Below are 14,571 nucleotides of genomic sequence, written 5' to 3' on the forward strand. Positions count from 1 at the left end.
TTAAGTAGATCCTCGTACTATAATTATTAATGTGTAGCTACATCAACAAGCTATTTAAAAAATAAACAAAAGATTTTTGCCACGCAAAAAATTTTAAGAAACAAGATTCTGCAAGATTCATAATTCAGGGAAAAAAATCCTGTTTTTCCTAAAAAATAATAATTAGATCTAATACTATCATATTAAAATTAAAGAGTCAAATGGTTCTTATATATATAATAGTAACAACGTATTTACACACTTAATTATATATATATATATATTTACATTGAGAATAATTTTGTGATCAAAATCGTTCGAAACAAATTGACAACTTGCTTGCTAACAATTACATGATATGGTATCTTTCTTTTTATTTTTTTTTGACAAATCTGATTCTCAAATGAAGCAGGTAATATAAATACTTTTAGTTATTTTCATGACGAATTATTTGGTTTTAGTGGATATCATGATATATAAAAAATAAATAAAGGAACAGGCAGTAGGTATATACTATATGGATATTCTTATCATTAATTTATTTAGGTGCTTGTATGTTTCTTGGCAATTGGGTACCCATTACCTCATATCTATTTTTTTTTTTATAATTATTAAATATTTGCTTTAATTTATTATATATATTTATATATATATAAATCCTATAGAACACTCATATTATTATGTTTCCCTACCGACAAAATACAAAACTAATCATAAATTCTTGACAGTACTACTTTCAACTTTTGCAAGTGAAAGATCAAACTGTAAAATGAAAATATGATAAATATGTAAAATGAAAAAGAAAAAAAAAACATTGCTATGGTAATTATAAATTGCCAAACAATATTTGTTGTGAATTTATACAATTTGATATCATCTTATCCTATATTTTAATTCAAATTAAAATATCTATAATTCGACATTAAATTGTATTAATCAAATACATTATAAAAATATTAAAAAAATATATATTTAACTCATTGTTTATCACAATTCTTTTTTTTAATAAATAAATAAAAATCACAACTCACAATAAGTCACAAGTGACCACAAATTAAACAATTGAATATTTTATATAGGAGTGATTTTTTTTTTTTTTTTGTGGGATATATATAAAGTGAATTGAATAGACATTATATTATTTGTATTGACCATTAATGAATAACTTTATTTTCAACTTTTGCCATAAATATATTTTCACTTTTAGAGGTCAATAATAGAAGTGCTTTTGTTAAAATCACTGTAATGAAAAACATAAATAATGCCTGTCAGATTCAATAATACACACACACATATATATATAATAATAAAATGCATTAATTGATTAAAAGTTGTATCAAAGTTTCCAAGTATTTAAAATATATATATCCACTTATGTAGCCTTTATGTAGATCGATCTTACACCATTTAGGGCACCGAATGCGTTGGCTAATTGGAAGGTAAAGATAATGGTATAATTATTGGCAACCATCCAATCAAATTAATTTATCAACTTTTTACACTATAAAATACAATATATATATATATTTATGTAATTAAATATTTTTGAGGAAAAGCATGGAAGAATAAGGCAATATACATAAACCATCTTTGAAATTTAATAATAAAATATATATTTAATTATTGCTGCTATAGTAGAATCTTTCAAGTAGTCATTAGAAAAGAAAAGTAGACATTTGTTTTTTAATTTTTTGAAGGAAGAGAAGATAACATTTTAAATAAGGCTAGTAGTGTACGAGATCTCAACTATATATATTTGCACCAACTTTTTGCAATTAACCAATTTCTATTAATAATTTTATTTTGTCATTTTCAAAATTATGTATAGAAAAAAATAATGCTATATATACATTTAGATCTAATGACATTGACCAGTAGAAAGATGAAGGCTTTTTATTCCAATTTCTAAAAAAAGAGGTTAAAACTATAAATCTTTCCAATTTCTTAGAAGAACAAAAATGTAATTGGTTTCTTATTAGTACTATTTAATTTGATTTCAACAAAGTCATGTTTTCTTTTATTTCGGATTCACTTATAGAAAATTCTAAATAATTGTATAATTTGAAAAATAGCATTTAATATTATTTTTTATTCTAATATAATATAACTAAATACTAATCGTTTAAATTTTAATTAAACACACATAATTTTACTAATATTTCCAAATAAAATTAATCAGCTCATCCTAAAATGTGAAAAAGATCGTAATTAAAATTGGTTAAGACTACTCCATCTGATCCTTGAATAAACTGTTCATTACATTATTAGAAACAGATAACAAAAGTTAGGCATATACGTCGTTGAAACCTATATAGTATTATTATTTATTGAAAGTAATTAGTACTGCCCCCCACCAAAAACACAAATATTTTATTTATATATGTATATTGATGAATACATAGGAAGCAAAAATATCGTATGATTCATTTTAACGGTATTTATTTTTTTTGGTTAATCAAATTTACCAAAAGATATTGCGAGATATATTAGAAACTAAAAATAGTTGATATATGTATACTATTGTCTAGATTATGACTTTTTCTATTCTTATTTTATTTATATTATTAATTTATTTTTAAATATTATTATAATTTATATATATTTGTCATGTAATCATATAAATATATATATATCTATGTTAATGTTGTGTTTAGATGTGATATAAAAAATATTAATATAAATATTTATATATATTATAGAACTATAATTTATTCTATTATATTTATATATATATATATCTTTCTTAAATAGTAAATTAATTTTTATTAAAGTTATAGATAATATTTATAATTTTAAAACTAAGTTTATGTGAATTACACTTTAATTCTAACTAATGTATATTTATATATATATATATTTATATATATAATGAGATAATAAATTTAAATAGAAAGAGTAGTTGGTGAAATAAATATATTTTTTGCAATATTAGGTGTCAAAAAATTTGGATAAGGAGTCTAGAATTTTCTACCCGATGTCGAGAATTTTCAAAATGAAATCATGAATGTCGAGAAGGTCATTTTCTAAAAAGTTATCAAATAAGATTATTTTTCCAATTATTTAAATAAATAAAGATAAATTTGAGCTGTGAGAAACAATTTGGGCACATAATATTTTTAGCTTTAAGAGAAGAGAGTACATTTAAATATATGCTAATAATATATTAATTACTTAATATTTTTATGTGATCCTATCTTTTAAAATTGATATTAATTGTGTGTATATATTATTTGTGATGATTTATGATTATCTAAAGCTTTACTCTTATATAGAAAATAGTCCTTTTGTCAGTAAATATTTAAGACAATTTATTACAACAGTTTTAAAATTCAAATTAATGATTAAAATGTGAATTTTGAATATTTCTTGTTAAAAAATAATAATTATTATAATCAATAATTAAACATGCATGCATCAGCTTAATTATCCTATCCAATCGATCGAAGTCAAATTATATGAAAATTTAATAGGTATTCATACATTATAATTTCCTTGATATATTTATATATATATATTTTTCCACGTACGGACAAGTTTGTACACACTAGTACCGTTCTATAGATAAGATGATGATAAGTACATTTCATCTCCCTGCTCGATTACTTTAGTACCAAAATATTGACTTCCAAAATAAAATTAGGTCAAGAAATGGGAAAAGTATTAAATATTTTATAGACTTTGAGCAATCAAGGACACAAACACAAATGTAAATTTCATATAATATTAATTTGTTAGAATAACACAAATTACTTTGAGCAAATTAACCAAAAAATTACAAAATCAAAAATGTTTTAGGAATGTTGATTAGTCAAACATATTAGTTGTAACTTTAATATATAATTCCTTTCGTGATTCGTACGTGGGCACAATTACTCTTTCCAACGTAGGTGTTTCGCAAAGAAAAATTCAACTAAAAGAGTAAGAAAATAATTAATTTTGGATTGTGGCACTAATGGCAGTTGAATAATATTTCCCAAATTTGCAAAGCCCCTAAAATAATTGTAACAATTTAATTAGTTATAATGGTCAAATTAATTAAATGTGTGGCCCAATACTTTACATTATGTAAGAATTTTACAATTTGGAGTTTTCTTAATTTTTATAAAATTAAAGTACCAACTGAAAATGTATCTAAACTTGTTTTGTCTAATTCTTGATAATTTAAGGCTTTGTTTGGAACTAAGATTACGTTTTGTGAAACAAAATAATAGAATAAATAAAAGAAAATCAACATTTTACTAAAATTTTATAATAGATTTTTTTATATTTCTTTTATATATTTATAATTGTTCTAAATTTTATAAAGTTATATTAAATTTAAGGTTTATTTGCAATAAAAAGTTCTCAACTTAACCCATTTTTTGCGCTTAGGTCCTCAACTTCAAATTTTTTATGTTTAAATCCTCAACCTTTTAAAAAATTAGCATCAAATCCTCAACTAAAACTATTTTTGTAGAGCTTAAAAATATGAACTTTAAAACTAAAACTATCTTTTGAAGAGCTTAAAAAAGACATGAGCCTTATGTAAATTTATTATAAAATGGTATATTTAATTATTTTGTTTTTCTTGATATAAATAAATATAGCTTATTAAGTAGCCCACCACTTATAAAATGGTAACCCAAAGTTGGGGTTCTAAATCTCAAATATGCACTTATATGTAAATATATATACAAAGCAAATTTTTTGGATATTGATTGTTACCCATAGATATTTTTAGTATTTTCACTGTATGAATAAGTTGTAACTCTATTTTTTTATAATCGCAGAAAATCTCTCATAAATTTTCAGAATATACAAAATAATTTAGAATGTCGAAATCATAATTTAAATAGTCTATTGCACGTGTGTATAAATATTGAAACAAACACACGTGCAACAAGTTGTTTGAATTTTTATTTCGACATTCTAAATTATTCAGAATTTCTTGAATATTTGTCGGAGGTCCCATATAACTACAACATTATGCACCGTCGTATAAAAAAATTAAAATTGCAACTTATTTGTATATAAAAAATACTAAAACTACCTATAGTTACATAGTAATTAAAAATAATCACTACAATACGGCTAACCATATATATTGTCCCTTTAATAATTAATTGGTGTTGTTGGTCCCGAGTTGGTTCAACACTTCTTTCTCTTAGATTTGTACCAAAATGTATTGACAACTTATTGGAAACCAATATCAAACTTAAGGAAATTGGAGTGTCGTGGCTAAAATAGTATATTATCGTACTTAAAAAAATCATTCATTGACATACTATACTAATCAGTATTGTATATATACATCATTATTTTTTTTTTTTTGAAAGGGTATACATGATTGATTTTACACCTATGTAAAACATGAGTAAAAACTTCAATTTTATATATTTTATTAACACATATATATTATTGTGGTTAAAATATTGTCGGTAAATATCTCTTACCGTGTTTGGCACATGTATAACGTGGTGTACAATTTATATTATATATAAATAATAATTAGCAACTTATATATTTGCATGGAGATTTATTCATGCATTGGTGGAAGACAAATAATAGAACTCCCCAAAAAGGTATGTCATGTCAATTATCGACATGTCAAAAGCATATATAGATTAATTTATGTATATATATATATATATAATATTAAAGAAGGGGACAAAAACGAAAGCAGAGCTAGAGATGAGATAATGGACCACACTCGAAAAATGAGTTTATTTTATTATTATGATTGATCAACCTCCGCGTTGGCTAAAAGGTTGTACAACACAATATATAAGGAAAAGGAAAAACAAATATCAAATTATTATCAAAGTGCACTACAACTGTCGTCGAATAATAATAACAATAATAATAATACATTAAAAAGATTGGCTTTCAAATATTCTTCTTCGAAACACACTTTATTTTTTCATCTTTTTCTTCATATGAAACGCGGAGACTCGCTTTTCTATATATGATATCGATATTGAGTGAGAGAGAGAGAGAGAGGATCTTTATCATCTCCTTCCTTTATTTTTGCTCTTTCCTGCAACAACAACATGTTTTGATGCTTTGAAGATTAGTATATCGATATTTAGTTTTGTTTAGTAATGCAATATGAACCAAATACGCACTCTTTTAAAGAAAAGTAGAAACTGGTGATAAAATGGTGATAGATATTAAGGTTATAATACAAGGTCATGAAACTTACCGACTGGTTACGTCAAACCCCATATCGTCTAGTAGTGAGGAGGAGGAGGGGGTGATGCGTAGACGTAGTGGTGGTGAGGAGGAGGAGGAGACTTGTACTTGTAGACTGGAGTAGGTGGTGGTGGAGACTTGTACTTGTAAACTGGGGTGGGTGGGTGGTAAGGCTTCTCGTGATGGGGTGGTGGTGGTGACTTGTACTTGTAAACTGGGGTGGGTGGTGGTGGTGACTTATACTTGTACACTGGGGTGGGTGGGTGGTATGGCTTCTCGTGATGTGGTGGTGGTGGAGACTTGTATTTGTACACTGGGGTAGGTGGGTGGTATGGCTTCTCGTGATGAGGTGGTGGTGGTGACTTATACTTGTACACTGGGGTGGGTGGTGGTGGAGACTTGTACTTGTACACTGGGGTGGGTGGTGGTGGTGACTTGTACTTGTACACTGGGGTGGGTGGGTGGTATGGCTTCTCGTGATGTGGTGGTGGTGGAGACTTGTATTTGTAAACTGGGGTAGGTGGGTGGTATGGCTTCTCGTGATGAGGTGGTGGTGGTGACTTATACTTGTACACTGGGGTGGGTGGTGGTGGAGACTTGTACTTGTATACTGGGGTGGGTGGGTGGTATGGCTTCTCGTGGTGAGGTGGTGGTGGAGACTTGTATTTGTACACTGGGGTGGGTGGTGGTGGAGACTTGTACTTGTACACTGGGGTGGGTGGGTGGTATGGCTTCTCGTGGTGAGGTGGTGGTGGAGACTTGTACTTGTAAACTGGGGTGGGAGGTGGTGGAGACTTGTATTTGTACACTGGGGTAGGTGGGTGGTATGGCTTCTCGTGGTGAGGTGGTGGTGGAGACTTATACTTGTACACTGGGGTGGGTGGTGGTGGTGACTTATACTTGTATACTGGGGTGGGTGGTGGTGGTGATTTGTACTTGTATACTGGAGTGGGTGGTGGTGGAGACTTATATTTGTAAACTGGGGTGGGAGGTGGTGGAGACTTGTACTTGTACACCGGGGTGGGTGGGTGGTAAGGCTTCTCGTGATGGGGTGGTGGTGGTGACTTGTACTTGTACACTGGGGTGGGTGGGTGGTAGGGCTTCTCGTGATGAGGTGGTGGTGGAGATTTGTACTTGTACACCGGGGTTGGTGGTGGTGGAGACTTGTACTTGTACACCGGGGTGGGTGGGTGGTAAGGCTTCTCGTGATGAGGAGGTGGTGGTGACTTGTACTTGTACACCGGGGTGGGTGGTGGTGGAGACTTGTACTTGTACACCGGGGTAGGTGGGTGGTAAGGCTTCTCGTGGTGAGGAGGTGGTGGTGACTTATACTTGTACACCGGTGTAGGTGGTGGTGGTGATTTGTAGTGGTAAGGAGGAGAAACCGGCACTGGGTGGTATTTCTTGGGAGGTGGTGGAGATGTGTAGGCGTAGTTAGCACTGGTTTCTGATGGGAAGCTTAGAGAGACTAGTGCTACTATGAGAGCAGTCACTAAAAGGGTTGTTGGTGACCCCATTTTGCCCATCTTTAGGAGATAGAGAAGAGAAGGAAGGTTTGGTAATGCCTATTGATCAACCGGCACACCCTTTATATAGCTTTTGTCTTTACTCTATGGTAAAATAAAATCACAACAATTTGACATTAATCACCCTCATCTTAGTAAACTAATATCAATAATAATAACTAATAGTAATCATAAAATAAGGCATATGGGAAAGATTTATTTTTATTAAATATATATTATTTTTTTGGGGACCTTGACTTGGTTTTGTTTTTTTGTTTTTGGATCTTGTCATAATATACATGGCTGCTAGCTAGGCAAGCAAAACAGATCAGCAAAAGAATAATATATTTATATTTATATATAATTGATATTTTCATGATAATGAAGCATTGATTGAAATTATAGGGTGTGGCCGCCCCTAACTTTACAAATTTTTGGGCTATTGCAGGACCCGGCGGCTATGACTTAATACTTTCTCTTTCTCTCCAGTCTATCTGTTTACTTTGTCTTAGTCACATTTATTTTTTTGCATGGCTATATGTAATAATAAACTCTATATAGTTACTTGAATTTCTTTTGAAAATAAAAACAAAATGAGAAGGAGAATGGTAGAGAAAACCTCTGTCCATTTATTCTCTTTTGACTATTCTTACCTATGTGATAATTATATACATATAGCCAGCTGTATAATAATATGGAAAGTTATTATTATATATATAGACTTTTATAGTTTTGTCCTTTTTCGAAGAGTTAAGTCATTCATATAATAAGTAGAAAACTTCTTTACTTAAACTACATGGTTTGAAAGAATAAAAGGAGCAAGATTTCTAATTAATTATATTATATTTTATTTTATTTACTTAGCTTAGCATTATGTTAAATAAATTTGTGAATATTAGAAACCCCCCTATTACTATAATAATAACTAAGATCAAGATCGATCGACAGCTACCCTCAACTTTCATAAGTATGTCTCATTATTCATTATTTTGGTTAGATACATTCAATAGTTGAGATATACCACTCAAAATATTATTCAAAGTTTGAAAACCATGCATTAATTCATGATTTTGATGCTTTTTTTTTTCCCACTACACACACACACACACACACATATATATATATATAATATATATACATATAATAAGGGTGGAGCTATATAGAATATTTGTAGGCATTTTTTTAAGATGGATTAGATAGATGTTTTTTCTTTTGAGAATTTTCTTGAAAAATTAATCAAAATTGAGGGGTTTCACTTTCAAGTTACCCTTCTATAGCTTTCTATATAGTCAATGTGACTCCAGCCCTATTTATATGCAATGTATTAAATCTATAAATTTTGAACATAGTAAAAAAAATGAGAATATAAAGCTCATACACAAAAATTGCACTTGAATGCATCTTTTGAATAGCAAAAATCATATGGTTGGTTAATTAATGCATGTAAAATATTACTATGGAAAATAATGTCTAAATATTATCCTTTAACTCATAAAGATAATTAACAATAAATAATTGAAGTCAAAATTGTTTCCCAATTGTAGCTCAATAGTTTTCTTTCCGATTATAATTAGCCAAAAAAACTTAAATGCATAACTTCCAAGAGAACGTCTACATTCATATACTGAAAAAGACCCATGTGCCAAATGTTTTCACATCAAGAATATATAGTTAGATTAATCCAAAAAAGAAAGTTTGAGGAGATTTAATTATGCCAACATCAATTAGTTATAATTTTATTTTGATTTATTAAGTAAAGAAACAAATTAAATTTAATAATAATAATAATAATAATAATAATAATAATAATAATAATAATAATAATAATAATAATAATAATAATAATGCAAAATGCATCTTTGATAAAATCACGTCCAGATACAATCGTTACCAAATTAAGTTTTTTATTTTATTTTAAATAATAACAATAATAGACATCTAGTATAATTCATTACTAGATTCTTATGAAAAACAATGTTTATATATATTGCCAAATAATAAATATTATACATCCTAATAATATTCTAACATGTACATCACTCAAATAATTAAAGACATTTTCTTTTTTTCACTTCTTATATATGTATATATATATTTCTCTTCCAATTTTCCACATAATTAGACAAATTAATTAATAGGATTTGTTTTCTTTGCAACACGACACGTTATAAGACATGATAGCCATGTCTTTTCGCAATCATAGAACGAGAGAGTGGACCATTCTGCATGTGATCCCTCACGTGCGGTCATCTTATTTTATTATTTATTTTTATTTTTATTTTCAGGTATATTAAGACCTTAATATATTTTATTATTTGTTGAGTTGAACCAATGACGTTGTTTTCACTTACCTACCTACTCACAAAGTTAAATTCCATGCATAAATAATGGCCACAATATTGACTAAACCACTATATATATACATATTGGATTATTTCAAGTGAATTAAAAACAACGAAACGACAATCATTGCTGCGATTTTGACAGTTTGGTAAAATATATAAATATTTTATTTCCAGTTAAAATGATGTACGACACGTCTCAATTAAACACTTTTTATTTTGTTAAACTCTCAGATTAAAATAATAGACTTTTTCCTCAATTTACATATGCTAGCTGTATTTTGTTTAATTTTATTGGTTATGTATAATGTAATACAATTAGTCAAGCACTCCACCAAAATTTTGGTTGGCATATAGTCAATTATTTTACAATAGTAGTATTATTTATATATACACCGCCACAAAACCCAACCCTGGCTTTCTTTTCATAGCAAAAGTACAAAGCACCAATAACACTAAATTATTAGTACATATAAATACACGTAAACACATCTCAATTATATAGCTTTCTATATATGTGTACATTTTAGTTAAAATTTAGTTCCCTCGTTAATTTTGATAATTATTATATCCTAGCTAAACTTATAGTTAAGTACACTGCTATATATATATATACTGGTAATGTCATATATATTTCAAATGAAAACAAAAAATTAGGGAAAATTAATTATAGTTAGAAGTACATATATATATATATATAATCATTTCTAGCTACTAGCTATTTCCTTTTACATATAAACTAGAGTTGGTTAGTTTGATCAGATAAGATCGATCATAATAATCTGTCTTAATCACTATATTGGGTTATCAGCCATTAATTAATTTGTTTTCAAAATCAAAAGTAGATCAAAACACTTTTTTTTCTTAAATTAAGACAAAATTTGGCAGAGTTGTTAGCAATCAATTTCTGATTTTCTTTTTTGGACAAAAGTTAAAATATCTAGAAGTTTTTTTGGAAAAATAAGGAGGTGATCTAGGGGAGGACAGTACGCCACGCAAGTAGACGATTTAATAAACTTATTGTTTTCTCTGCTCCAAGTGTGTGAATGTACATTTTTATATATTTGCATATATACATAGAAAAAAAAATATATTTATACTATAAATTTGTCAATTATGTAAGAAAAATAAAAAAAAATTATTGCAACGATACACATGGTAGGAAGTGGGCACCATATGAATGCTTATATAATATAATTTATATATATCTAGCATGTTACTGTATATACTTATATATATATATATTGATAGTTATAATAAACTCTATCTCAACTAAATAATTGACCTTATTATAAGCATATTATCATTTTTGTTAGTAATATTTATATATGTACTGTTACTCTACGGATTATAATTTATAAGAGAAGACCTTTCTTTGTACAAAAAAAAAAAAAAATAGGTTGGTACGCATACATGATAATATTAAGGGAATTTACTCATTTGGTACCCTATATTTTTGCAAAGTATCATTTTTGTACCCTCTGTTTTCAATAATACTCATATGGTATCCTGTATTTTAAAATTATACATATTTGATACCCTAGACTCAGATTTGATAGATAAAATTTTGTCAATATGATCAAACTATCATCAGTTATATGTAATTAAGCAATTAAATTTAAATTTGGAACTTATATAATTGATAGCAGTTTGATTAAATTAGTAAAATTTTATTAATTAAATTTGAGTTTAGGGTACCAAATATGTACTATTTTAAAATACAGGGTACCAAATATGTACTATTTTAAAATACATGGTACCATATGAGCATTATTGAAAATAGAGGGTACCAAAATGATACTTTGCAAAAACACAGGGTACCAAATGGTTACCTACCCTAATATTAATATTTATCAATATGAATAATTACATTAGCTGTACAAAAAAATTATTATTTAATAATTTGACTTGTAAAAATTTAAAATAAATTATCTCAACTTATTAACGTTTTAAAAATGTAACTAATAATAATATAGAAACATAAGTATTAAAAATATATATATTTATGTGGGAGATTAAAAAGAAAAATTCCTCTAGCTAGTAATACATCTACATCATAATAAATCAATTAAGAGATAACATGAGCAACAATATATATTAAACTAGCTAAATTAACTTTGCACATTATTGTTATAGCAATACTATTATGTATGTGAAATATAATTATTTTAAATTAAATAAACAAATGCAAATATTTAACTTACACACATAAAAAGAAATAAATATACATTTTTGAACCACTTGTAGTGTAGGATTATTTATGTCAAAACACATGTAAAAAAATCGAAATTATTGTGAGAGGCTGCACAATGAGACACACTTAATAATTTTTTAGCACTATTTCAATGGGGTCATAAATTATTAGTTTTACAAGTCAACTATGTGTATACTAATAATATTAATATAAATTAATTAGCATCTATATATAGACTAGTAGTCTGGCTATTAATTAATTTGAATAATAATTTAATTTTGGGTTAAAAATAATTAATATTATTTTCAAGACACCGACAAGACAAGAAAAGGAAAGTAGTAGGAGAATAATATTTTCTCCAGATCAAATGGATATGATTATTATTTCTACGTTTTCTAAAATAAAATTACAAATTAATTATAGCATATATGTTCTTAAAAAATATATATAAGATTATTTTATAGCAAGTTTAGTGAGGTTAGTACTGTCATCACATATTTTTTTTCCTTCTAAGGATCACTACTTGTCCATTAGAAGCCTCCCATCTAAGTTTATTTAGGCTGTTAGCTAGTGGTGAGGGTTTTAGCTGTTTTTTTATTTATTTATAAATGTATATAGTTTAAATGTAAAACAAAATCAAGTTTTTTTTTTTTTTATAAAAAAATGTTTTTACTTGAACTAATGTTGTGTAAAATCGATACGCAAGTGCACGTAATCATAACAAGTAATAAAGAGTAAGTGAGATTGTTCCCACGCGGACTGTATATTAAGTGCCAAAACTTAACTCCTATTTCTATTTGGCTAACAATAATTGAATCACAAGAATTAACTAAAATTATAAAACAAAAATCTGAAATTAACTTCAATAACTGAAAATAAACAACATTAAGAAAGTTCAGTTGATTAAGAACTAGGGCAATCAATTTCATCAACTATCCTTTTTAATTCTTATTAAAACAAATCTCACTATTCAATTTTTCTATTGTGATAGCAGGTCAACAATAATAACTTATATTCGTACTAGGATATATAAGTCTCAATCTTACGCAAATTTTCTACATCTTTGTGATAAATAAACATAAGATAGGCATTAAGATTAAAACCCCTAAAACTACACAGACCACATAGGTACTCTCGTCCTAATATGAAATCTATGTTTATTCAATTACAGCATATTCAATTCCCACTTATCAGATTTCGAATCAAAATCATATATTTCATGAGCATTAGATTCAAATTGAATAAATCACAAGATAAAATTGAAATCATAAAACTTGCATTAATTTAAAATAAAGATTCACGAGAATCCATTAACACCCTAGAAAAAGAGTTTAGTTTATGACAAGATTCATAATAACCATGGTAGAAATAAAAAGCATCCAAAAATACTGAAAATTCCAAGTAGAAAAGATGAAAACTGTGATGAATTCTTTGATTCCACTTGCAATCCTCCACAATGTGCCTTCAGCCGTCTCCTAGGGTTAATCCTCCTCTTAAAAACGTCATTAAGAAAGCTTTTATAATCCCTAATTAATTATGTGCAAAAGGACAAAATTGCCCTTGAAAAATGCTTTAAATTTGGCTTCCGTACGAACTGGCGCCGCGGCTCCATGTGATAGAGCCGCAACTCTAATGCATTTTGCGATCCAGATTTCGTCTCTGGATTTTGTAGCGCTGCTGCACTGTTTGATAGAGCCGCAACTCTAATTCTGATTTTAATAGAGCCTCAATTTTGTCTGATAGAGTTGCAGCTCTAATTCTAGCAGATTCTTTTCTTTTTCTCTGAAACTCTTAGGGTTGCGGCTCTACACTATAGAGTTGCGACTCTAATTCTAATTTTCACCGAATCATCAATTCGACCCCCGGTTTCGCCTAGTTTCCACACCTTAGCCCGTTTAACATTGTTTCTTCAAGAATTAAGCGTGTTTCCTCCAACTTCAAGCTATTTCCTTAATAACCACACTTAATCCTGAAAACACAATAAACACTAGCATAATATCGCACAAAACCAAATAAAAGACTAAAATTGCATCTTAAAACACGCCATAAAAACATACCAAAACTAGTCCTAACAAATTCCCCCAAACTTATCCTTTACTCGCCCTCGAGTAAAGAACACAACTAAGACTCGATAAAACCTAAACAAACCAAATTGACAACCATTAAAATAGCCTAAAAATCCATGAATACCATATGCATATAATTCTAAAGAAAAGTAACGTGTCACTTCAAAAATTAATCCAGAATTTCAATCAAAATACTTCACCTATTCACTGTAATTCATCGATACTCATGCTCATTCACCCATAACCAATAAATGTAAAGAATTGAACCAATCCATGCATGCCTAATTCTCACCATCAATCCATTCAACATGATT

At 28.1% G+C, this 14,571-nt stretch overlaps 1 protein-coding gene and 1 long non-coding RNA gene across 2 annotated transcripts; one reads left to right on the forward strand and one right to left on the reverse strand.

Annotated features, from left to right (window-relative positions):
- Window positions 1-5,668: 5,668 nt before the first annotated feature.
- On the reverse strand, window positions 5,669-7,676 carry LOC133803678 (extensin-like). Its single transcript, XM_062241797.1, has 2 exons — window positions 6,161-7,676; window positions 5,669-5,995 (listed from the first exon to the last, which is right to left on the reverse strand). The coding sequence occupies exon 1, from the start codon at window positions 7,674-7,676 to the stop codon at window positions 6,189-6,191; it is 1,488 nt and encodes a 495-aa protein (XP_062097781.1). The 3' UTR covers window positions 5,669-5,995; window positions 6,161-6,188.
- Window positions 7,194-8,303, forward strand: LOC133803679 (uncharacterized). The gene is made up of 2 exons (XR_009878093.1): window positions 7,194-7,303; window positions 7,367-8,303. It is a non-coding gene; the product is annotated as an uncharacterized LOC133803679 (long non-coding RNA).
- Window positions 8,304-14,571: the final 6,268 nt, after the last annotated feature.

This window comes from Humulus lupulus, chromosome X, assembly GCF_963169125.1.
Source record: "Humulus lupulus chromosome X, drHumLupu1.1, whole genome shotgun sequence".
NCBI lineage: Eukaryota > Viridiplantae > Streptophyta > Magnoliopsida > Rosales > Cannabaceae > Humulus > Humulus lupulus.

Bases quoted from the DNA above. Each gene is read 5' to 3' on its own strand.
- LOC133803678 (XM_062241797.1), bottom strand. From the start codon at position 7,676: ATGGGCAAAATGGGGTCACCAACAACCCTTTTAGTGACTGCTCTCATA.